Source organism: Hyperolius riggenbachi, chromosome 8 (genome assembly GCF_040937935.1).
Source record: "Hyperolius riggenbachi isolate aHypRig1 chromosome 8, aHypRig1.pri, whole genome shotgun sequence".
Taxonomy (NCBI): domain Eukaryota; kingdom Metazoa; phylum Chordata; class Amphibia; order Anura; family Hyperoliidae; genus Hyperolius; species Hyperolius riggenbachi.
In genome coordinates, this window is record NC_090653.1 from 149,895,256 (window position 1) to 149,921,382 (window position 26,127).

Below are 26,127 nucleotides of genomic sequence, written 5' to 3' on the forward strand. Positions count from 1 at the left end.
ATTTTTATAAACGATAATACTGCTTATCGTTTACACCACGCGCCCTTTTTTCCCGACGCCCTTTTTTGATGTACGCACTGTACATACCCATGTCTATCTCATCATGTCACATGTCACTTCGGGTATCCTTTAAGTTGTTGCATATCCCTCCTTGTTGACTGAGAACATTAAATGAAGCAGAGCAAATTGTAGGGTGCTGTGCGACCATTCCAAACAGTGGTGTGTTGCGGTACTGCATAATGTCTTCTTTGTAATGTGGCTTGCCAGCCCCCTCCAAAATGCATGAGCAGCAGCAGAGTGTGATGGAATCGTTCACAGCACTCACAGCACTCCCACCCAGGGCCGGGCTGAGGCATAGGCTGGAGAGGCTCCAGCCTCAGGGCGCAGTGCAGGAGGGGGCGCACATTTTATTCAGCTGTCATTCCTAATTGTGTATGAAGCAGAAGGAAATAAGAAAAGGGAATACATAGCAGTGACTGCAAGTCAGATAACTAGATATTAAGGTGTTGGGGAGGTTGTGGGCCCTGTGGCCCTCTTAGTCTAATAGTAATCAGTGTGTGACAGCTGGAGTGGGAGGGATGCAGGGGCACCCTTTGGTGTCTCAGCCTTGGGTGCTGGAGGACCTTGTCCCGGCTCTGCTCCCACCTCCAGCCTGTCTGCATGCATTACCTCCCAACGTTTTGAAATGAAAAAGAGGGACTTAAGCCACGCCCCTGCCACACCCCTGATCATGCCCCACCACACCCCTAGTCACGCATACCATAAAGATTTCATAAGAAAAATATGTTGTTTTATAATTCAAACCACACTGGTCCTTTCTATCCTGGTTCATTTACCTTCATATTAACAATTTAAAACTAGTAATCTATCAATTTAAAGGATGGGAATAAAGTTTAGAGTCAAGCAAACACATTTTTAGTAGAGAAATATATATATATTTACATAGAAAGAAGGACATAGTACTGAAAGAGGGACAGATGAGGAAGAAAGGGGGACAGAGGGACAGGGCTCCAAAAGAGGGACAGTTGTTGGGTGCATGTCTGATCCCCTGATGGATACCCCCTATGAAGTATGGGGGGAGTCTGGAATTCCTCTTAAACAGAGCTTGATTTAAAAGGAAAAAATTCATTGCTAACAGACAAAAACAAAAAAAGTGTAGAGAGAGAATAGTTAGAAGAGGCTGTGATCGCTGTAGCTGTTCAGGAAGGTCAAGTGTCCTTTGCTACCTTTTCATTTATCTGTCTAACAAACAGGAGTATGTGTTTGCAAGGAACCAAATATAGGCTGCTTTGTATTGGGGAGGCGCTGTTTACTGTTGCACCGCGCTGAGACAAAGCAGCCCTGTGGTTGGTGGAGCGGCTTGGCTGCAGGAATATGGCGGGCAGGAGGCAGGTGGTGGCCTGGATCAGTAAGGCAGAATGGGAGCAAGTTCTGGAGTACCTGTACAGCCGGGACAGCAAGCTCCAGCGGGAAGCGCTGCACCAGATCTCCGCCTGGAAGAGCAGGTCAGACCGGTGCTTGCAGTGCACACATCTCTCCCCACACAACTTGCTCTCTCTGCCCTCACAGCGTCCTCTCTGCGTCCACATCGTTTTCTGCATATGTTGCTCTGTGAAAATGTTTCTTGTTGCTCATAGCAACTAGTGAGAAAAGAGAACCCATCAAATCCTGCATGTAGTACGTTTGTGATTCCAGAAATGGCAAATTGCGAACACTGCCATTAATTTGAATTGCCATAGCGCTTTTTCAAGCGCTAATGATTTGCAGACAAGCTGAAATCACCATTGAAACACCCCAAAACACACCAATTGTTTGCAATCATTAGCATTTTGGAAAAGTGCTACCGCAATGTAATGTGTATGGCAGTTTTCACACTTGGCAATCGCTAGTGAATTGCCGAAATCACAAAATTGCTGCACGCAGCATGTTTTTAGCCATTTTGGAGCAATTATATTTCAGTGTTTTAGAATTGCAAAACGCAATTGCTCCAAAATCACTTTCCAGTACAGTGAGCACTTTGCGAATCGCTAGTGTTTTGGGATTCCCAGTGTGAAGGAGGCTTTCTAGTTCAGAAGTGCGGCTTTTATTTACCTATGCTGCAGCAATTGAGGCTAGGAGCACACGAGACAGAATTGCTAGCGTTGTGGAACACAAATGCGTTTTTGACCATAATTAAAGTCTTTGGCCACATTAAAAAAACTCAAATATCTGTGTTTTAGGTTGCTTTCACAGTAAGACGTTGCGTTTTAGGGGACGTTACGGTCACATAACATGCCCCTAACGCAACGCCTGTTGTTGTTTAAAGAGGACGCCAGAGTGAGCCGCGTTATGCAGTTCTTTGTGTGCACTGCGTCTCCGTGGCGCTGATTGGCTGGCGGGACCACGTGATGCAGAGTGTTACACTCCGCATCACGTGGTCCCGCCAGCCAATCAGCGCACAAAGCGGCCGCTCCAGGAAGAAAACGCTGCACGTCAGCAGTGCAGTGACTATTAATTAGCCATGTGGCTAATTACTGCTCATGGGCAAGCAGTCTAACTATAACGCACAGTATGCTGCACTTTCACAGAACGTGCAGCGTTACAATGTAACGCAACGTGGGCACTGTGAACAGCCCATTGCTGTGAGTTGGGCTGCGTTGCAGGCTGCACTAATGTGCGCCTGTAACGTCTTACTGTGAAAGCAGCCTTAAAGAGGATCTGTAACGTCAAAAGATCCCCTGGGGGGTACTCACCTCGGGTAGGGGAAGCCTCCGGATCCTAATGAGGCTTCCCACGCCGTCCTCCGTCCCTCAGGGGTCTCGCTGCAGCCCTCCGAGAATAATGACGTCAATATTTACCTTCCTGGCTCCTGCGCAGGCGCTCTGACGGCTGGCGGCTCCGAACTACACGGAAATACCCGATCGCCGTCGGGTCTGCTCTACTGCGCAGGCGCAAGTTTCCGGCGCCTGCGCAGTAGAGCGGACCCGACTGAGATCGGGTATTTCCGTGTAGTTCGGAGCCGCCAGCTGTCAGAGCGCCTGCGCAGGAGCCTGCAATGGTAAATATTGAACTGACAGTCGGGTCTGTCGCCGGCTGTTCGGAGGGCTGCAGCGAGACCCCCGTGGGACAGAGGACTGCGTGGGAAGCCTCATTAGGATCCGGAGGCTTCCCCCACCCGAGGTGAGTACCCCCCAGGGGATCTTTTTGACGTTACAGAGTCTCTTTAAACACACAGCTTGCTGCATGTTTCTCAAAAAACGCATGTAAATTGCACATAGTGTATTTCAATGGAGACACAGATGATGTAAGTTTTTTTACACATATGTTAGACTAGTTGATAATCCAGTAGAAATGGTTAGGAAAAGCTCTGTAAGCAGACTTTGTGAAAAGGAAATTTGCTGAAGACTTGTTTATTAAAAATCCTATATTTTCTATGTGGTACTGTTTGCCCAAAATTCACAAAACATTGGGACCTCCCTGGTAGGCTCATTGTCTACACCATGAGTCAGGAACCTTTTTGGCTGAGAGAGCCATAAACACCACATATTTTAAAATGTATTTTCCCAGAACGTCTCAGGACAGCAACCCTGAGACTTGTCTTCATCCAAACTACACTGGACAGGAACTAGATGAAAATATTTGCATAATTGGTTAGGCAGGAAGAACACATATAAACCCCTCATGCTTTTACCCCCTCAGTTGTTTTCCTGTCCAGCAGGTCAGGACGCTAGATACCGGGGTATGGCTGGCCACCCATGCTAGTTTGCAGGAGCCGCGGCTTGGATGATCCCCTGGGCTGCGCACACTAGTTGGAAGTGCGTGGGATCATGCTGCACGCATGGCCTCCCCTGGATAGTCTGAGCGAGAGCGGAAGGAATCGGAAGCTCAGGAAGTCCCGCCCAAGTCACGTGACCAGCGCTGCGCGCGACCCCGGAAGCAGGAAGTTCCTGGCCCGACGTGCGCTCCACAGGAGCGAGGCTGCATGGAGTCAGCAGGCAGCATTGGACAGCGCTTCTGGGAGTATTAGTTCGCTAAGGTAGGCACATTTCCTGTATGCGAAAGGGGGGCGGGCAAATACGTTTGAAGCTATTTAAGCTTGGCTGTGGTCACCAGTTAGCTGTTGGTGACCATGGAGGCTGCCGCTGGATCTTCCTCCCAGGGCTCTGTGGAGTCAAGCTCCGTTCCCTCTCTGGTATGTGCACTGTGTCATTTGCTACATATCTGGTAGAGAGGTTTGTTTGGCTTTTCTAAAGGCTAATGGCTGGTATTTTGTTTGTATTTCAGCCTAAAGTGGATAAATCCGACTCTAAATCTGAATCCAGATCTGGATCAAGACTGGAGAGAGCTGATAAATTGGATAAGCCTGATAAGTCTGACAAATCTTTACCTCAATCAAAAGCTACACATAAATCAAGGAAATGTGCTGTATGTGGAAATAATTTATCATCTTCATCTAAAATATTGTGTCAGGAATGTACAAAGAAAATAGTTAGAGATGAAACTCCCACTATGATGAAAGAACTAAAGGGTTGGATAAGATCAGAGATTTCATCTGCAGTGCAGACAATTAAAGCACCTGAGGTTACATCTAAACCAGATCCTATCTCTCTTCCTGTGCTGGCTCCTGCACCCCCATCAGTTGCAGAAAGACCAGGTCCATCGGGTTCACCCCCAGTAAAGGACATTAGTTTAAAAAGGAAGAGAAGAGATGATAATTCAGCTGAATCAGACATGTCAGAAGGGGAGTTGGAAATTTCCTCACTGGAAGATATTCCATCAGAGACTGAAAAATCGACAGATAAATCTGTTAAAAATCAGAAGTTTGCTTTTTCAACTGACTTTATGAAAGAGCTGTTAGAAGCCATGCACCAGGCTATGGGTATTACCATTGAACAAAAAACTTTGTCTCCCCTCGATCAAATGTATGAAACCCTTTCTGACCCTCAGATTGCTTTTATACCAGTGCATAGTAGTCTTAAGGGGCTCATCAAAAAAGAATGGGATAATCCTGACGGAAGAGCATTTTGGCCAAAAGCATTAAATAAAAGATATCCTTATAGTCCGGAAGACCAAAAGTTTTGGGGAACAGCACCTAAGTTAGATCCATCCCTGTCTAAAGTATCCAGAAGGTCAGATCTTCAGTTTGAAGATTTTGGGAGTCTAAAGGACCCGATTGATAAGAAAATGGATAACATCTTGAGAAGAGCTTGGGAGGCAGCATCCTTGAACTTCAAGCCTTCTATTGCATCCACTGCAGTAGCTAGATCACTAAAGCTATGGTTAATAGAGGTACAATCCCAGATTTCCTCTGGAATTCCTAGGGAAGAAATTTTTTTCCAAAGATTTTTGCATGCAACTAATTACTTGTCTGATGCAGCAGATGACTCTGTGAGACTGACAGCAAGGACCACCGCCCTGGTTAACTCAGCCAGAAGGGGGATCTGGGTGAAGACCTGGCAAGGAGACACCTCATCTAAGTCTAAATTATGTAGTATTCCTTGTGAAGGGGGATTGCTGTTTGGGTCTAAGTTGGAGGAGACACTAGAAAGATCAGCTGATAAGAAAAAGAATTTTCCGTACAAAAGGAAAACTTTCCGCCCTAATCGTTCCTTTCGTACCTCAGAAAAGACGGAACAAAGGAATAAAGGATCCCAAAGAAAAAAGTGGATCCCTAATAGAGCTCAGCGATCAAGAAATAACCCCCCTTATGCCTCCTTCGGACAACAGCCGAAGCAATGACGCCAGGATTCCAGTGGGGGGCAGGCTAGCTCACTACTACGAACAATGGCAGACAGTTTTCAGAAACAGGTGGCTATTGGACATAGTCTTACAGGGATACAAGATAGAGTTTGTAGCCCCAACACCCTCCCAATTCTTTATCACTCCCTCCCCAAGAGTACCAGCTCAGGCCATGGCTCTCCAACACGAAGTGTCTTCCTTGTTAGAAAAAAGAGTCATCCGAAGAGTGCCAAGGTGTCAGGAAAGACTGGGATTCTACTCTCCTGTATTTCTCATAAAGAAGCCTCAGGGAAGCTACAGATTCATCCTAAACCTAAAAAGACTAAACAAAGTAGTCCGATACAGAAGATTCCGGATGGACAACATCCGTTCGGTGGTGAACCTCCTACAGGAAGAATGTTTCTTGACATCATTGGATCTCAAAGATGCCTATCTTCACTTACCTATTCATCTACAATCTCAACAGTTCCTGAGGTTCGCAGTGGTGTTACAAGGAGAGGTAAGGCACTTTCAGTTTGTTGCTCTACCCTTTGGTTTATCATCTGCTCCGTGGCTTTTTACTAAAGTTATGGCGGAAGTATTAGCTGGCCTTAGACTTCAATCTATCCAAATCATGTCATATTTGGATGACCTACTTATTTGGGGCCCTTCTGTGGATATTGTTAATCACCAGATGAATACCACTATAGACTTCCTTCAGACCCTGGGGTGGTTAATTAACTGGGAAAAATCAGCCTTGACTCCCTGCCAAAAGATGGAATTTTTGGGGTTTGAGATCTGTACAGTCAGTAAAAGACTTTTTCTGCCTAATAGAAAATCAACAATATTATTAAAGTCTGTTCTCTCTTTTCAGAACCTGAAGTCAATATCTCTGAGGAAGGCTATGGCATTATTGGGAACAATAACCTCTTCATTCCCAGCAGTGCAGTGGGGTCAACTTCACTCCAGAGTCCTACAGTCCTGGATTCTATCCAGATGGGACAAGCGCCTCTCCTCTCTGGACAAGAGACTCTTAGTTCCATGGAGCGTCAAACAATCTTTACTCTGGTGGATAGGGCCTCAGAATTGTCTGAAGGGGAATCTTTGGGAGTTTCCAACCCAGTGTATCATAACAACAGATGCGAGCTCCTGGGGATGGGGAGCTCATCTGAAATCTCACACAGCCCAGGGACAGTGGTCGGACAAATCTCGTCTTCAGTCTTCAAACAGCAGAGAGCTGCAGGCAGTCTGGGAGGCTCTACAAGCTTTCAGTACTCGGATTCTACAAGCACGTCACGATCCGTACAGACAACAGTACGGTAGTGGCTTACATAAATCATCAGGGGGGTACAAGGAGCAGATCACTGCAACATCAGACCTCAAAGATGCTGCACTGAGCAGAACGGAATGTGCAGTCGTTAAAGGCGGTTCACCTAAAAGGGACCTTGAATTGCCTGGCGGATTATCTAAGCAGACGAAAGCTTTCACAAGACGAGTGGAGTCTCAACGACCGAGTGTTTCAACAGCTCACAGATCGGTGGGATGTGCCTCAGGTGGATCTGTTCGCCAGGAGAATCAATGCGAAGTGCCGTCTGTTTTGCTCTCTGTGTCCCGAGGACAGGCCTTGGGCCCTGGATGCATTCTCAATCAATTGGAGTCACCAAAGGATGTACATGTTTCCCCCTATCCATTTGATATCGAAAGTAATCAACAAGATTTTTCGAGACAGAGCTCAGGGAATTCTAGTGGTCCCATATTGGCCCAAGAGTCCGTGGTTTGCGCTGCTACAGAGGTTAGCTTCAGATCAACTAATTCTCCCAGACCACTCGGACTTATTACTCCAGGGACCAGCAGTTCACCTCAACTTGAACCTTCTTCATCTTTCTGCCTGGAGCCTTAGTGGCGATTACTGAAGAATAAAGGTTTCTCTAACAAACTTTCGGAGACACTTATACAAAGCAGAAAAAAGGTTACACGTCAGATTTACTACAAGGCATGGAGAGTTTATAGTGCTTGGTGTGATGCCAACGCCAGAGATTTGTCACAATCCAATTCAGTCTTAAAATTTCTTCAAAGTGGATTTCAGAAGGGTTTGAGCATCAGTACCCTAAAAGTACAGGTATAAGCCTTGAGTGTTTTCCTTGATAGGAGATTGGCTGATGAAGATGTCGTAAGATTTTTTAAGGCTTTAAAAAGACTTCGTCCTTCTGTTCAGAATAGAGTACCTCCTTGGGATCTAAACACAGTGCTGCAGAGTTTGTGATCCTCCCTTTGAACCTTTGGAAGAAAGTTCAGATAAACATTTGTCACTCAAGACGGCGTTTCTCTTAGCGATAACATCAGCCAGAAGAGTGGGAGAATTACAGGCATTGTCTATCTTAGAGCCTTACTGTGTGGTATCAGAGGACAGAATTACACTGAAGTTGGATCCAGCTTTTTTACCAAAGGTGGTCTCTAAATTCCACAGGTCGCAAGAGATATTCCTTCCTTCCTTTTTGCACTAATCCAGCGAACCAAAAGGAGGAAAGATTGCATCATCTGGATGTCAGAAGATGTGTTATAGAGTACATGCAACGTACTAGTTCTTGGAGACATTCAAATGCCCTATTAGTACTATTTGCGGGGAAGTTCAGAGGTAAGCAGGCTTCTAAAGCAACTATAGCCAGATGGATAAAACAGGCCATTTATCTGGCTTATGCTCAACAAGGAAAACAACTTTCAGCTAAGGTGAAAGCTCATTCAACCAGAGCAGTGTCAACTTCCTGGGCAGAGAGGGCAGGAGCATCGGTTGAGCAAATCTGCAAGGCAGCCACCTGGTCAAGTCACAATACATTTGTGAAACACTATAGGCTTGATGTTTTATCTAGTGCCGATTTAAGTTTCGGTAAAAAGGTGTTGCAGGCTGTGGTCCCTCCCTAATATTTATCTTGTATATCATCTCAGGGTTGCTGTCCTGAGACGTTCTGGGAAAGACCAAAATTACTTACGGTAATGTCTTTTCCAGAAGTCGGAAGGACAGCACCCTTACTACCCACCGCTGTTTCTATTAAAATTTTTTGAAGCGTCATTATGTGTGGAGTCTTTTTTACCAACTGAGGGGGTAAGAGCATGAGGGGTTTATATGTGTTCTTCCTGCCTAACCAATTATGCAAATCTTTTCATCTAGTTCCTGTCCAGTGTAGTTTGGATGGAGACAAGTCTCAGGGTTGCTGTCCTTCCGACTTCTGGAAAAGACATTACCGTAAGTAATTTTGGTCTTTTGTGAGAATATACAATATGTTTCAAACTGGAACAGTGCGCATGCGTAGCAGAGGGCTTTCCCTGTTGTCATGGTGATGTGTATACAGTTGATCAGCCGGCAGCGGAGGTGTCAGACACGTCTTCAGCTTCTCTTAGGTTTCAGCAACATCCGCAATTTCCTGAGAGCCAGACAGGAGAAATACTGACTAACAGCTTGTACAATTAGCTAGCTGACTTGGGGGTTTATTCACTTTGTAGGATGAAATCCCTGCACTTTGACCCAATAGGCTGCCTGCAGGCAGCCTATTGGGCCAGTCAAAGTGCAGGGATCTCGTCCTACAAAGTCACTGGACCTGACAGTGTCCAGAATGGGACAGTTGAAGCAGCTGTTCGTTTTGAGGGGAGTGCGAGTAAGTTAGTAGTGCACGCTGTCAAGAACCGCAAGGGCCGATCCTTGATTGGGTCAATCGCTCTGAGTCAGAAACCCGGTCTCGCTGTCGCTTTGCGCATAGATGCCCATATGTGGATTCGCAATCTATGAACCAACTAGCCGAGAGGAGCATTCTGACTCCAAAGGATTCACCTCACACACACAATTCAAATGCTTGCCACCACGTGCGAGTTAGCGCACGACTGTAACTATTTTAACACAGTGAGAACACTGTAACTTAACACTTAGCAGTATGCAGGGATTGGCGCCAGATCTGTCTATCTGTGCCCAATTCAAGCATACGGGTTGGAGATACAAGATACTATAGAACACAAGGTAACGCTTTCGGAGGAGTAAGTACGATTGTGTATGTTCAGGAACAGGTCTTAACCATTAAAATGATTTTTAAACGTTTTAATAACAATGCATTTGCACACATTTATATACACTAATTGACATATAAACACAAAGCCTAAAATAAAAGGGGATAAAAAGTTTACTTAACTAAATGTAGTCTGTGTGGAATAGAAGCAAATAAAGTCCAGGTTAAATGCTGGCATTGATATCAAAAGATCCTTGAAACAAAACATGCGTTTGGTCCATCTTGGAACGCATGCATCGAGACCAGTTTCCGGTCGGTGGAATTTGGAGGACTGGGAGGACTTGTTACTGGCCGAACTTTTTTTTATAGGATCTGAGTTTGGGGACTGACTTTAGTAAAAGATGGGCGTTTTTTTTTTTTTTTTTTTACCTCCTGTGGAGCATGATAGGCAGGGTCTTTGTACAAGCATAGAATGACACAATTTACTAAGAACCTGAGCCATTTCTGTCCGGATTGGCGCACAGCAAATCCGAGGGCAGATTCGTAACTTGCAGCTGATGCTTGATCAAATGACACCAAATGGCAGTAAGTTAACGTGTGCTCAGCGAGTGATAAATAGCTCTGTTTCTCTAGCAGCTAGACTGCTATAAATTGGATGAGCTATTAGGGCCCATTCACACTTGCTGATCGCAAAATGCTAGTGATTTTGCTAGCGATTTGCTCTGGCGGTTTTTTTTTGCGATCGCGTTTTGCGCTTCTATAGCACTAAAACGCGATCGCGGAGAAATCACCTGAAAATGGTGCAGGCTACGGGTTTGCGTTTAGTAGTTTTGGGCGATTTGCGGTGATTAGCGCAAATCGCCCAAATGAGAATGGGCCCATAGACTTTTATTACCCTAGCGCTTTGAAAAACGCTAGCGTTTGAGCGGTTTGCTGAAATCGCCAGCAAAACGCTCAAGTGTGAATGGGTCCTGAGGCTGATTTTTAGGAACTGGGAAATATATTTGTCTTTTGTCTGCGATAACCACATCTTGAATTATCAATGAATGGGATCTCCCTATTGTTCTGATGCAGCAATTCAGAGGGAGGTTTTTTGGGAGGGAACCAAAAGGGACTGGCCGCTATCCACGGCCAGCATAACACCTATGTGTGAATAGCTAGTAAGGAAATGGAGGGGTGAGGGGCACTAATTCAGTGTGAAGGGGAAAAAAAGACCTCTGCTGTACATTTAAAACAGAGCCGATATTCTGCTCTGCATAATGATACGGGGTCGATAATCGTCTCAACTTCCGTATCATACATGACATGCTACAGCAGTAGCGTTCCTACTTTGAAAATGTTACTTGCGCTGCCACACTAAGCTGCGCTGCTTGAGCACTGTAGCTTAGTGAATCAACCCCTACTGATATGTCTGTGAGCCAGATGTAGCCATCAAAAGAGCCACATCTGGCTCCCGAGCCATAGGTTTCCTACTAGGCCTGAACGATAAATCGAATTTAAACCAAAATGGCGATCACCAAGATCACGATTTCAGAATCGTCAGATCGGCAATTTCTGAGATTAGGTCATTTCAGCATGGGAAAAGTTTGAAGAAGCAGCTTCAAACTTCCCCCAAGTCCCAGCGTGTGGTCCGCAGAATCGTCAGAGTTGGACATGCCTTCCGACACAAGTCCAACGCTGTCTGTCCTCTCTCGCCGTCTCTTGTGCACGGCATACTTCCTGGTTCTTGTATGCCGTGCATGCAGGAGGAGAAGTGGATAGATGGGCATCGCTGGATTTGTGCTGGAAGGTTTGTCCAGCACTGCTGCAGCTTGGGGATAGAGGGGGCACAGAGCTGGCACAAACGAGACACAGAGGGTGCACAAAGAGAGACACTGGCACAGAGAGACACAAGGGACACAGACAAAAGGGGCTCAAAAAGAAAGACACAGAGGGTGCACAAAGAGAGGGGGACAGAGAGGTACAGAGGGGAAACGGAGCTTGATTTGAAGGAAATTCGAATAGAATCGAAATCATGATTTTTAGACAGAAATAGCTTGATTCAATTTTTTTTCCTAAAATCGTTCAGGCCTATTCCCTACCCCTGGTCTACACTGTGGGTTCACTTGTGGAACCATTCTCCAAATTTGTAGATTAGTTTGAGACCTTGTTAGAGGTTGGTTCTATGATTGATACAGTACACTGTAGATGTACTATCCATAACTGAAAACTTTGAATGGCAGGAAAGCTTTCTTTTGGCCATAAGAAATGCAGTGAGTACTGCATTTGTGTGAATGTTTTAGCACATAATTCTTTCATGTTTGATAATTGGTTCAGGCACTGCTACGGAACTGCCATGGGGACTCCTGTGGCTCTCACCTAGTCCAATCTGTTCATGTCTGTTTGGGAGATAGATACCATCTGGTCCCCCTAAAAGCTTTTTGTGAGGTCATTGAAACTTTAATTGTTTGTGGATGATGTCTTGATTTGTCTGAGAATTCCTCCAATTTTCGGGGTGGATTAATAAGAATGCCCACATGAATTTCATGGCCTAGTTTGAGAAAAATAGAGTAGAGTATCTTAATCTCCTTATTTAGGCCTTGAAGGGCAGATTAGTGACAAAAATGTACAGGACAATTTAGTTTTCTTTACTTCACTTTGCTAGCTACCATGACATACATGTCATGCGTTTTATCACCTATGGACAGTTTCTCAGACTTCACAGTAACAAATTTAAACCTGAAAGTGTTTAACCAGTTGCCGACTGCTCCACGCTGATTGGCGTGAACGTGGCGGTAGCCCTAGGACCACACCACGGTAATTGGCGTGAAGTCCTAGGGGCGGAGATTGCAGGGGATTGCGCACGCATCCCTGCTTGAATTACAGAGCTCCGCTACGTCATCAGCCTCCCAGCGGTGATCGCGGCTAGGAGACTGTAAGAAGCCAAATCCGCTGTCTATTTACATGGTACAGCACTGCGATCTACGGCAGTGCTGTACAGGGGACAGTCGTGTGACACGGCGTCCCCCTGAGATACACAGGAGCGATCCGCTGTCATAGGCTAGCGGGGAAGGAGGGCGGGGTTACAATAAAATAATTTTACAAAATCGTGTATAAAAAACAAAAAAAAAAATGTATTAAAAAAAATAAACAAACATCCTGGGAGCGATCATAGCCCACCAACAGAAAGTGGTTAAGACCCAAGCTTGTGAGTGGATAATGAGACCATAATTGAGCAAGCACTGGAAACCTTCAAAGCAGTACCTTGAGAATACTTATTTAGGAAAAAATAGAGCGAAGGAGGAGCTAAGAGGCTAGTTTACATTTTTTTTTTGTCTACTCCCCAATGTCCGAAGATTAAAGCATACCTGAACTCAGAACTTCCTCTCTGCTCTAAAACCTAAGCAACAGCATATTGGCCTTTTAAAGAAAAACATTTTTGCTGCAGCTTACGTAACTCCTTCAACAAATCTGCAGTGTCTACTTCCTTACTTCCTGGTTTCTTGGAAGCAAAGAAAGGGTTAACCTTCTGTGTTAACACATTAGATGTCTACCGAGACCGCCAAATTCTTGTGCTGACACAGCTGAAAGCTCAAATTACACTTGTGAATACTTGAAGATGAGGGGGGATTAGACAGGTTCTGCTCTCCAAATACACACAGGGTGGAGTTTTCTGTGTGACCTGTGCAATAGTTCATGTAGCCCCCCCCCCTCCAATTCCAAAATTAAGGTTCCTTTTAAAGAATACCTGATATGACATGATAAACATATGTACAGTCCAAATCCTACTTAGAGCTGGTCTGTTCCCCCCCCCCCCCCCCTTCACCTTCACCTCACTGTAATCAAGCCCACTAAATCAGTTTCTCTGTGTCAGTGGAAAAGAGTGCAGGCAACCAATAACGGCGGGTTCAAAAGTTCAATATTTGCCTGTAATGCTTGGAATACATGACCAGATTTTTCAGCAGATTTACTGTCTGATCGCTTTCCTGATCGTTTTTCTGATCGATTTCCATTAACTTCTATGAGAAATCGAGTGAAAATCAGAGCGGACCTGTCGGAAATGATGTATTGAACCATCTATCTGCCAAAAAAATCTCATGATGTATTCCCAGCATAATGGAACTGAATAAAATAAAATTACCTTCCTGTACCCGAGAGCGTCTTAACTTTTCAAAAAGTGTCCCCCCCCCCCCCCCTTAAATACAAAATAAGATTATGGGGTTCCAGGAAAGTCCTATCTTGAAGTACGACTGCAGATAAAATTGTTTATCTCCTGGGTGTATTCAGGTATGATATGAGGTGCTTTAAAGAGGATCTGTAACATCAAAAGATCCCCTGGGGGGTACTCACCTCGGGTGGGGGAAGCCTCCGGATCCTAATGAGGCTTCCCACTCCGTCCTCTGTCCCACGGGGGCTTCGCTGCAGCCCTCCGTACAGGATGACGTCATTATTTACCTTCCCGGCTCCTGCGCAGGCGCTCTGACGGCTGTCGGCTCCGAACTACACGGAAATACCCGATCGCAGTCGGGTCTGCTCTACTGCGCAGGCGCAAGTTTCCGGCGCCTGCGCAGTAGAGCGGACCCGACTGAGATCGGGTATTTCCGTGTAGTTCGGAGCGGAAAGCAGCCACAGCGCCCCAGCTGGAGCCAGCAAAGGTAAATATTGATTTTACAGTCGGGTCTGTCGCCGGCTGTTCGGAGGGCTGCAGCGAGACCCCCGTGGGACAGAGGACGGCGTGGGAAGCCTCATTAGGATCCGGAGGCTTCTCCCACCCGAGGTGAGTACCCCCCAGGGGATGTTTTTGAGGTTACAGAGTCTCTTTAACCACTTCAGGATGAGAGCAATTTTCACATACAGGATCAGCGCTGCTCCCATTTGTTCACCAATAACTTTATTACTCCTTATCACAGCTAAATGATATATATATTGTTTTTTTTCGGACAAATTAGGCTTTTAGTTTGTGAAAACTTTGTTTAGCAAATACCTTATTTTCTATGCATTTTAAAGGGAAATTAAGGTAATAAATAGAAAACACACTTTCTCCATTTATATCTATTATCCGGTTCAGCGCCGCAGTGCCGAAAATCTCATGCATCCGAGCAACGTTCACCTCCCATTCATTCGCCTATAACTTTATTGCTACTTATCACAATGAATTGATCTATAGCTTGTTTTTTCCGCCACCAATTAGGCTTTCTGTGGGTGATACATTTTGCTAAGAGCCACTTTACTGTAAATGCATTTTAACAGGAAGAATAAGAAAAAAACGGAAAAAATTCATTATTTCTCAGTTTTTGGCCATTATAGTTTGAAATTAATATACGCTACCGTAATTAAAACGCATGTATTTTATTTGCCCATCTGTCCCGGTTATTACACCATTTAAACGATGTCCCTATCACAATTTATGGTGCCGATATTTCATTTAGAAATAAAGGTGCATTTTTTCAATTTGCGTCCATCACTATTTATAAGCTTATAATTTTAAATAATATAATATATTCTCTTGACATGCATATTTAAAAAGTTCAGACCCTTGGGTAACTATTTGTTGTTGTTTTTTTTTTTTTAATTTTTTTTTTTTTTTTTTTTTTAATAAAAAAAAGTGTATGTAGGTAATTTTTGGTGTGGGAGGGAAACTGCTAATTTTAAATGTAAAATAATGTTTTTTTTTAATCAAAAATGTATGTGGGTGCAGTTTACTATTTGGCCACAAGATGGCCACAGTGAAAAAAGTCCTAGATGCGAACCAGCTCGCATCTAGGAACTAAAATGCTGAGGAGTTGTTTCCTGGGGGCAGAAATACCGCGCTCTCTGGAGAGAAAGCGTCGGTATTTCTGCGGGGAAGTTAGATCGGTGAATGGGAATTATATTCCCATTCACTGATCGGGGGGCTAGCGGCGGGCAGCGGGGGCGCGCCCGTTCGCGCGCACGAGCCGGCGGCAGCACCAGTGCCTATCTGGACGAGGAAGCTCGTCCAGATAGGCCGAACTGGTTAAAGCTTTACAATAAACAGTGCTAAGTATAGGTTAAGCCTACACATTTTATTTGCTTATCCATCCTGGTCATTACAACATTTAGATTATGTTCCTAGCACACTGTGTGATAATTTTGTATCTGGAAATAAAGGTGCCTTTTTTCTCTTGTGTTTTTTGATTCCTCATTGTATACCATCTATGATTACGAGACATTTGCAAAAATAACAGTACTATATCCTCATGGTATATATATTTAAAAGCCAAGTTCATAAGGTAACAATACATGTTTTTTCTCTTTATATTCTGTTACTTTGTTTTCATGTTACAGGTATTTTATTTTGGTACAGAATATGTGAAAATTGTATTGCTTTTGATTCAGTTTGTGACTAAAAAGAATACATAAGACAAGGGCCTCAACCCTAAAACTTTATTAACTCCATTCTAAAACTTATCAAGGTTAAAATTTTGCTAAGACTTTCCCAAGTTTGATCATAATTTTGAAAATTACTATTTTATGTTGGATTGAGTTTGTCCCTACCCATTTGTGGTCCAAGTGTGCCCAAGCTTTAAGACACACCAAGATGTATTCTACACCTTGTCAGTTAAAATTATACCACATGTGCCTCATTTAGTAACAATCTGGTGGTGCAGTCTTCCCAAATACACTGGACATATATATCCGTCCAGATAGGTTTAAGTGGTTAAACTATGTTGGAGGTTTGAATTATTATTCTTATTATTATGATTATTAGTTGTAATAACTGTATTTTGATTCTGTTCTAGGTATGGGAATAGTATGCCTCTTGCTATGGAATGCACTGCTGACCTTGTCCGCTGCAAGATCCTGGACATGAATGGGGGGATGGGGGAACAAGAGCTGGCCTTACTTTATGGATTGGCACTTGTCAGGTAAGTAATAATAATTTAGGGATGCACATAACCTTTTATATGCTTGGTGTAGCAATGTTAAAGAAAACCTGCAATAAAAAAAACCTACCCGGGGGTACTCACCTCGGGTGGGGGAAGCCTCTGGATCCTATTGAGGCTTCCCCTGTCCTCCTTGGTCCCACGGCGGCGGCGATAAAGCTCCCCGAACAGCGGGGATGTAAATATTTAGCATCGAGCATTAGGCACCAATAAACTAACTTCAAAGGATTGGTGGTGTGCCACGCCAAGATTGGGTTGTATCCTTGAAATTTAGTGTTAATTGCAGAGTTCCCCAACCCTATCCTCAAGGCCCACCAACAGTACGTTTTGCAGAAAACCACAAACATGCACAGGTGAGGTAATTAGTGTCTCACCAGAGCTGATTAACTACCTCTGTGGATTTCCACAAAACATGCACCGTTGGTGGGCCTTGAGGGTTGGGGAACACTGTAAAAGAACTCCATTTTCCTAATGTCCTTTTATAATTCACATATTGTACAGAATCAGCAGGGACTGCAGTCCCGACCTTTGCTCCCACAGTGACCCTCATAAGCACTGCCAAGGACTGGTGTCAGACATCTATAGTGGCAGTGACAAATGGGATGATCTTGGCATTGGTTCTCTTCAGTTGTCAGCTGTCAACCCCCCCCCCCCCCCAAAAAAAAAAAGTGTCAGTGCGTTGAAAAACAGAGGCGTGTAGGATGTGCTGAAATAAGATTTGTGCAAGACTGTATCTCCTGCCTGTTCTGGTGCTTCTTGGCACAGGCCATCGAGGGAGGGAGGGGCTGGAATTTTTATTTTGTTAACCCATAACGGCAGAGTGTAGCACACATAAGATAACCGCTTTTATTTAAACACTAGGGAGTGGCTAGAAATCATGAGGCCCCGTAGCAAAATCATGAGCCCCCCCCCCAAAAAAAAATACAGCTACTGCACATGCTTGGCCTGGGACACATTTATCCTCAATGATGCATTATGCACCTGTGAAGTTGCAAGTTTCCAAACTACAGAAGAGCACTATTGAGGAGGTGAGCACGGCTGAGACTGTGCTGAATGGGGGGGATGGTGAGGGACCTGAAAGGCTGCAGGGAACTGGAAGAAGCCCTAAGTAGAGATGACTTCCCCCCCCCCCCCCGTATGGGTAGCCAGAAGTAGCCTGCTCAGTATTGGTAGACAGATGTAGCCCAGCAGTATAGGTTGCCAGAGGGCCCCCATTATAGGGAGGCAGAAGCATCTCCCCCCCCCCCCCCCCCCACACACACACACACACACTTTTTTGCCTAAAAAAAAATATGGAAAAATGTTTGACTGGTGTAAGTCGGGGAGGGGGGGGGGGGGGGGGGTGTTAAGAAATGCAGCAGCTACTGTTGGCTAGAAATATCAGCTAAAATGGGCAAGCACCATCAGCCAACCAAATAGACCTCAACCATCTGTAATCAAATGCACAAAGTGTCTAGTAGAAAGCAAAGGAGGAGGGAACCTGTACAAATGTCGCACTAAACAAATAAAATATGCAATTATATGATGACACTTTCTTATAAAGTGCAATGTGCTTGCAGCAACAATAGTAAAAAGTGCATAAAATGAAACCAAATCTTAAACCAAACCAATTAACTCAATTAAAAAGATCAAGAGGAAACCCATGATACTGTAAATAAAAGTGACAGCATTAACACTTTAAGTGCAAATCAGACCTCAAATAGACACAAATTGCTCAGGAGAAACGAGAGGAAGGGAAACGAGGAGCAGCGTGGGTGGCAAAGAGAGCTTACCGAGTCAGAAGAGGAGGTGGGACTCCTAAGCCAGCATCGCGATTCACCGATAACGAACGCACACTGATTATCAGTCAGCAGCGTCTCACCTGTTGGCTGCTGCTGTGCGGGCCTCCCCCGTGTTCCCCTCCTCCGTAGGTGTCCATTTTCATCCTCTAACGAGTGGTTTCTTTCGGGCAAGAATGCTAAAAGGGAGTTGTCTCCTCTTCCTACCCTGATCTCACTCGCCCAGTCAGCTGCCCGGACTATGGGACACAGTGTCACCAGGTATCCTCTTCTGTCTGTCGCAGTATCATTGCTATGATGCCCTCTAGTGGCGTCACTACAGGAGTCATAGCAACGATACTGCAACAAACAAAATAAGGATTCCTGGCGGCGCGCTGTATCCCGATCTCCGGGCAGCTGACTGGGCGAGTGAGAGCGGCGCAAGGGGGTAGAAGAGACAACCCCCTTCTAGCATTCTAGCCCGAGAGAAGCCAATCGTTAGAGGATGAAGAGGGACAGCTACGGAGAAGGGGAACACTGGGAGGTCCGCAAAGAAGCAGCCAACAGGTGACACGCTGCTGAATTATTAGTGTGGGCTCCATAATAGTTACAATGCCGCTATACATGCCGCTCCGTTCCGGGGGGTGCACAGCAAGCCAATGCGCTGGTAGTGCTCTCGGGGAAGGTTGTTATTTTTAAATGACTCGTGTATAAGCTGGTGACCCCCACTTTGGGGGCACTTATTGGGGCTCAAAATTCAGCTTATACACGAGTGTATACGGTACTCTTCTTTTTGAAACTGCATGTGCTCTGGAGCCCAGCATGGGCCTTGTGATCCCAGAGGCTTCCAAAGTGTATATCAAAGAAAAAGGAAGGAAGGGGAAGAAAGATAAATCTCACTGTGCTCTTTAAACTGACCTAAGGTCACGGCAGGTCTGCCAAATTTGCAGACTTCAATCAGGCTCTTTCTCCCGTTTGGTGCTTGTGCCTGTGAGCTCTGTTCTGGCAGCCAGTACTCCCTGCGCTGCAGCTAGTGAAGAGCTGCTTCGTCTCCCTGTGATGTTGCAGCCTGTTTGAAGTGCCGTGTCTCACAGAGACAGGCATGCTGTCAGCCAAACAGCAGCAACATGCGAGCTTGCCTTGGAGTCGGTCCCCATATTGCCATCTGCATCCACAAATGACGGGCTCCCCCCTCACCCACTGAGTGTCAATGGGCCCCATAGCAGCTGCTATGGTGATTGCTACGTCACTGTTTTGACTTGAACGTACAAGATTGGAACTTGCTAGGCCGTGGATACCATGTGGAGGTAGAGGGTTGGCGTAGGTTTTGCACTGCCATGCTTTTTCAAGACCGAAAATACTGTAGATGATCAGATCACATTGTATGGGCTGGTGCACACCGAGCGGCTTTTTCAGCGTTTCTGCAGCCGCTTGCGGCTGCGGATCCGCTTGGTCAATGTATCTCAATGGGGTGGTTCACACCAGAGCGGGAGGCGTTTTGCAGAAACGCATACTCCCGGGGTGAGGCATTTTTTGGATTGTGGATGCGTTTCTGCCTCAATGTTAAGTATAGGAAAAACGCAAACCGCTCTGAAAAATGGCAGTTCAGAGCGGTTTTGCAGGCGTTTTTGTTACAGAAGCTGTCCAGTAACAGCTTTACTGTAACAATATCTGAAATCTACTACACCAAAAACGCTTCACAAAACCGCAAAATGCTAGCTGAAACGCTACAGAAAAACAAAAAGCGTTTCAAAATCTGCTAGCATTTTGCGGATCTGCTAGCGGGTTTTGGTGTGCACCAGGCCTATGACCGATTTGTGCAGAAATCCGTATAATTTTTATTGCTACTTTATAGAATTGGAAAAAAAAATTTCACAAAGCATGGTTGAGGGCAGAGGCAGCATTGTATTATAAGCTGTGTTAAACAGTGTCATGCTTAGTCCTAGAGTTCTGCCTTGTTGAACTGAAGGAACACAATAGCAAAATTCCACTTCAGATTCCACTGCCTACTGTCATCTGCCTGCCAGCCATAATTAGTCCTCCAAGTTCACAGTAATGCAAAAAAACATAGGCCCCAGCTGTAATACTTCTACCTTGAATGGACCACAGGGGCACTATAGCAGACTTGCAAAGGCATGCAACTAATGTAAAGGGAAGGAGCTAACTGCTATCGAAAGCAGAGAAACTGAGTTTATTCAGTGTTGAAAAAATAAAGCTATAACTACCGTCCGGGTCTGTTTCTGCCAACTCACTCACCGCCCCTGTACCTGCCGGCGCCTAGCCCCACCTACTAGCAGAAAAGCGCCATGCCACGCCTCTATCAGGGATAAAGTGCTACGGAAGAGTCACGGCTCTTTCCTGTAAGGGGGTGGGGCTACAAGCTGGAAACCAGCAGACACAGGCCACGGGGAGTGAGTGACACTATTGTGGTAAAACCTTCCCTTCTTAATTCAATCATCAAGTTGTCTTTTATAAGGACTGCGTTCTTATGATAGATTGCGTACTTTTGACTGAATACACTCCTTTATAGAGAGAATTGATGAGTTTCCTATAACCATTGATTTTAACCACTTCAGCCTTCAGTCGTTTTCACTTTATGCATCCGAGCAATGTTCACCTTCCATTAATTAGCCTATAACTTTATCACTACTTATCACAATGAATTGATCTATATCTTGTTTTTTCCGCCACCAATTAGGCTTTCTTTGGTGGGTACATTTTGCTAAGAGCCACTTTACTGTAAATTCATTTTAACAGGAAGAATAAGAAAAAAAACGGAAAAAATGCATTATTTCTCAGTTTTCAGCCATTATAGTTTACATGCCTCCATAATTAAAACTCACGTATTGTATTTGCCCATATGTCCCGGTTATTACACCGTTAAAATTATGTCCCTATAACAATGTATGGCGACAATATTTTATTTGGAAATAAAGGTGCATTTTTTCCGTTTTGCATCTATCACTATTTACAAGTTTAGAATAAAAAAAATATAGAAATATTTAATCTTTACATTGATATTTAAAAAGTTTAGACCCTTATCTAAATATTTACATGTTGTTTTTTTATTATTGTAATGATTTTTTTTTTTTTATATTAAACATTTTATTTGGGTATTTTTTAGGAGGGTGGGATGTAAACAGTACTTTTAGAATGTAAATGTGTGTTGAGTTTAATTTTTTTTACTTTTAGTTGTAGTTGAGTTTGTTTACATGACGTCACTCTAAGCGTAGCATACGCTTAGAGGGACGCATGTGGGACGCAACAGCCAGAAAAAGCGGAGCTTCTGAGAGAAGCTGTCGCTTTTTCTGCGGGGGAGAGGAATCAGTGATCGGGCACCATAGCCCGATACACTGATTCGTGGGCTAACTATCCGCGGCCGGGAGCGCGCGGACGCGCACATGGCCTCCTGGGCGTAGCTAGTACGTCCCAGGAGGCCAAAGTAGTTAAACTAGAAAGGAAGCACACTGCTGACAAAGTTTCCCTTATGCCTGGCACATGCCATACAATTTCCCATTGGATAGATTATTTCCGACAGGTCCGTTTTTGTTTTCCAATTGTTTTTCAGAACGATTTTCCAATCCTTTCTACATAAAAGCGATCAGAAAAATGATTGGAAATCAAAACAGACCTGTCGGAAAATACTCGCTCTGACACATCTATCTGATGGGAAATTGCATGGTGTGTACCAGGCATTAGATTGCTGCTGCTGCTGCTTAGACCTTATAGGACCACATCTCCAAGTGCTGAAGAGTCCTCTGTACAGTGTGAATTGCCACCTTTGTCATTCCCACAGTTAATTAACCTGCCCATACTTCAGAGGAAACTTTAGTTACAAGAAAAATAAGCCGTGCATGCCTTTAAAAAAAAATTAAAAAAAAAAATGTTGTATTATCCTGATTTGCATTTATTCACTTCAGGTTTGTAAATATCATCACAGAAAGAAAACAGAAAAATATCGCAATTCCTTTAAGACGTCTGGCTAATGAGGTGAGCAAACTCTAGTAGCTCTTTTACAAAATTCTAGATCAAATAGTTAAGTCAAATTGTGAATAAAGAAAGGAAAAAATTACCATGCGTATCGACTTCTGAGCAACATAAAAATTGGCCTAAATGTGGCTGGTCTTGTTGTTCACAAGTGTAGAGCCCTGGACGGCTTATCTGAGAGCAGCCTACCCTCCGTGGTCCTGCTGTAGCCCACGTGCACGACTGGATCTAGTCAGAGTGGGGCACATGCCCGGGCCACTCTACGTGCCATCTTAAAGAGACTCCGTAACAAAAATTGCATCCTGTTTTTTATCATCCTACAAGTTCCAAAAGCTATTCTAATGTGTTCTGGCTTACTGCAGCACGTTCTACTATCACCATCTCTGTAATAAATCAACTTATCTCTCTCTTGTCAGACTTGTCAGCCTGTGTCTGGAAGGCTGCCAAGTTCTTCAGTGTTGTGGTTCTGTGATGCATCTCCTACCTCCAGGTCCCGCTCTGCACACTGCCTGTGTATTATTTAGATTAGGGCAGCTTCTCTCTTCTCTCTTATCTTTTACAAGCTGGATAAATCCTCCTCTGAGCTGGCTGGGCTTTCACATACTGAGGAATTACATACAGGCAGAGCTGTCTGCACTCTGCAGGAAGAAACAGCCTGACACTTCAGTGGAAGATAGCTGCAGGGGGAAAGAAACACACAAATGATCTCTTGAGATTCAAAAGGAAGAGTGTATACAGCCTGCTTGTGTATGGATGTATTTTCTATGTGTGGACATACTGTACATCAACCTACTTCCTGTTTTGGTGGCCATTTTGTTTGTTTATAAACAAACTTTTTAAAACTGTTTTTAACCACTTTTAATGCGGCGAGGAGCGGGGAAATTGTGTCAGAGGGTAATAGGAGAGGTCCCCTAACGCACTGGTATGTTTACTTTTGTGCGATTTTTAACAATACAGATTCTCTTTAAGCACACAGCAGCTGAGGCCAGGAGTGTCCTGGGCATGCTGGATTCTGAATGTTTCTGATTCTTGCATGCCCAGGACACTCCTGGCCACGGGTGCTGTGCACAGCCATGATTGAAGAGGGTGCATAGAGTGAACAGAGCATGTGCCCCAACTGGGTCCAGTCGTGAATAGATTGGATCACAGGGTCAGGAGCCAATGAAATCGGCTCCTGACCGGCTCATGGAGCTCTGCTGTCGGAGATGTGGTGGCAGAGCGAGTTGGCTCCAGGGACGGGAGAGCGGTGGGAGCGTGTGGTGCAGGAAATGAAATCTACACCTTAGCAGGGATAACTGGTCCCAAATGGGTGTAAATTTCAATTTCCAACGTCCGGAGGCAGTAAATTACCTGTTGGACATGTAGCGGGCTATTCTCCCCAGCCTGGGCATCTGAACTGAACTGATCTGATTAATAGGGTAACCGTTCTGGAGCGCCGATGCTGTACAGAGGCATCGCTAGGCAACAGCAGAGTAGTGCATCTGTACAGCATTGTGTCAGACATTTATAGTGGGAATTACAAAGGGGATGATATATGATCTTGGCAATGTCTCTTCACCTTGGCAATTCAATTGTTAGCTATCATAATCCCCCTGTAACAGCTTCTGGTAAAACACTCAGTTAACCTGTAACATTGCCCACTTGAACCATGAGGAAACCTAGACATTACTTTGCACATTAGTTATAGCAGAGAGCAACTGATCTAGTAGAAAAGGGCCCTAAAACTTTTAAGTTCTAGACTAGATCTAGTCAGAACTGGAAAGAATCGTTGTTAGAAAAAATAGCTACTGAGAGGAACTTAACAGCAAAGTATGTATGTAATGTTCATTTGCAGGTACTTCATGTGCTTATTTTAAATACCGTATATTCCGGCGTATAAGACTGGGTGTATAAGACGACCCCCCAACTTTTTCAATTAAAATAAAGAGTTTGTGATATACTCACCGTATAAGACTACCCCTCTTCCAACGTACACCAAATAAAAAAAAATCATATACTGGTGCTGTACTGTATGTGGTACCCAGTATATAACAGTATATAGTCAATTGACTGGTTGGATTGGTGAACTCTCCCTAAGTAGATTCGTCAGCTCTCCCTGTCTATCAGAGCAGTATGGAAAAATAGATCGCGCTGTGCCCATAAAATATGCCTCTTTCACCCCTCTGGCCCACCCTTGTATCCTATTTACCTCCCTCTCTGCCTCTCAGAACTCACACATATGCGCCTGCGCCGCTTCACTACAGTCCTCAGCGGCAAGATCTGAGAGACGGTAACAGGATAGGGGGTATCACCCAGCATCAATGATACCCGGCGTATAAGACGACCCCCAACTTTTTAGAAGATTTTCAAGGGTTAAAAAGTAGTCTTATACGCAGGAATATACAGTAATTTTACTCTTTTCAGGTTCCTTTTTTTAAGCTGAAATCCTAGGAAACCTACAGCGCAGAAAATTGTATTTTGGGCCATTGTGGTTGAGAAACTAGAGGCAGTTTAAGAATGATGTTGTCTGAGAACTGGAAAAGCATGTGATCAATTTGATCAGCTGATATGTTAACAAAGCTCTGATTCGCCATGATAAAGCCTTGCTCCGTAAAGATTGCATTTACTGGTCATGTGCTGAAGCGCGAATACCAGATTAAGGAGTATCTGAAGCTACAAAAAAAAACAAAAAACCCCCAGATACTTGCCTAATGAGAGGGAAGGCTCTGTGTCCTATAGAGCCTTCTCGTTCCTCCTGTGGTGCCTGCGTTCCAGTCCTGAATCCCCTATTAACAGTCTCTGACCGATGGGTAGGCGACTGCTCACTGCCGCCACTGTGACAGGTTTTGGCAATCTTTGGGTGCCTGAGTGCTCCCAAAGACGGCCGCTTCATACTGCACATGTGCAAGAATGCGTGCTTGCGCATGCACAGTATGGAGCCGCCGTCTTTAGGAGCACCCAGGCACCCAAAGATTGCCAAAGCCTTATCACATCGGCAGAAGTGAGCAGTCTCCGACACATTGGTGGAAACTGCTAACTGGGGATACAGCGCTGGAATGCGAGCACCGTTGGAGGAACAGGAAGGCTCTATAGGACCCTAGAGCCTTTCCTATCCTTAGGCGAGTATCTGGGTTTTTCTCTTCTTCAGATTTTCTTTAAATTGATGACGTTGATAAAGATGTGAAGTTTCTCTTGTAACTATGGTGGACATTTTGTTAAGATTCAGCCATGTTGAATGAAGTCGCTATGCTGATTAAACACTGAACATTGTATTTACTCTAAGTATTGATCAGTGGTATGCAGACTGGAATTTAAAGGAACTTCCTGTTGTTTATTTTCAGCCAGATAAACAGTCTGGTTTCAAGATGGATTACAGGAATGGAGACCATGCCAGGCGTGGTATACAGTTAATGATGCTTATTTTAAAACAGATGCATCCCCTTTTCTTGTTTCAGTGGTCACACATAGTTCCCCAATAAATTACCTGGGGGGTGGAGATTTTCATTTACATATGGGAGGAGAATTCCAGGTATATGGACTTAACTGTTTCATGTCTGCAGTGAATATTGATCTGTGACTGGTTTCTGTAACAATGACAAATATCCTGGCCAGCCCCAGGGAGTGTATATTTTTGCATACTTGTAACCATATAAAATCTGCTGTGTGCTAATGATTGGTAGCATTACTCTGATGATGCCTGTATCAACGGCCCTTGATGCATGAATAAATGTGTTGTCTATTTGACGAGGTGTGTCCGAGTCTTCCCTGTCCTTAAACATCTTGGACAGTTTTGGTGGAGAAACGCGGGCAATGAACGATTGACTTTGTGGC

The 26,127-nt window shown here is 44.6% G+C and overlaps 1 protein-coding gene across 1 annotated transcript in view; it reads left to right on the top strand.

Annotated features, from left to right (window-relative positions):
• The first annotated feature begins 1,324 nt into the window (after positions 1-1,324).
• Positions 1,325-26,127, top strand: part of LAS1L (LAS1 like ribosome biogenesis factor) — a 117,269-nt gene continuing 92,466 nt past the window's right edge. The window contains exons 1-3 of the mRNA XM_068249627.1: positions 1,325-1,505; positions 16,430-16,555; positions 22,251-22,320. Coding sequence (XP_068105728.1) covers positions 1,375-1,505; positions 16,430-16,555; positions 22,251-22,320 — 327 coding nt within the window. The 5' untranslated portion in view covers positions 1,325-1,374. The remainder of the gene's footprint in view (positions 1,506-16,429; positions 16,556-22,250; positions 22,321-26,127) is intronic.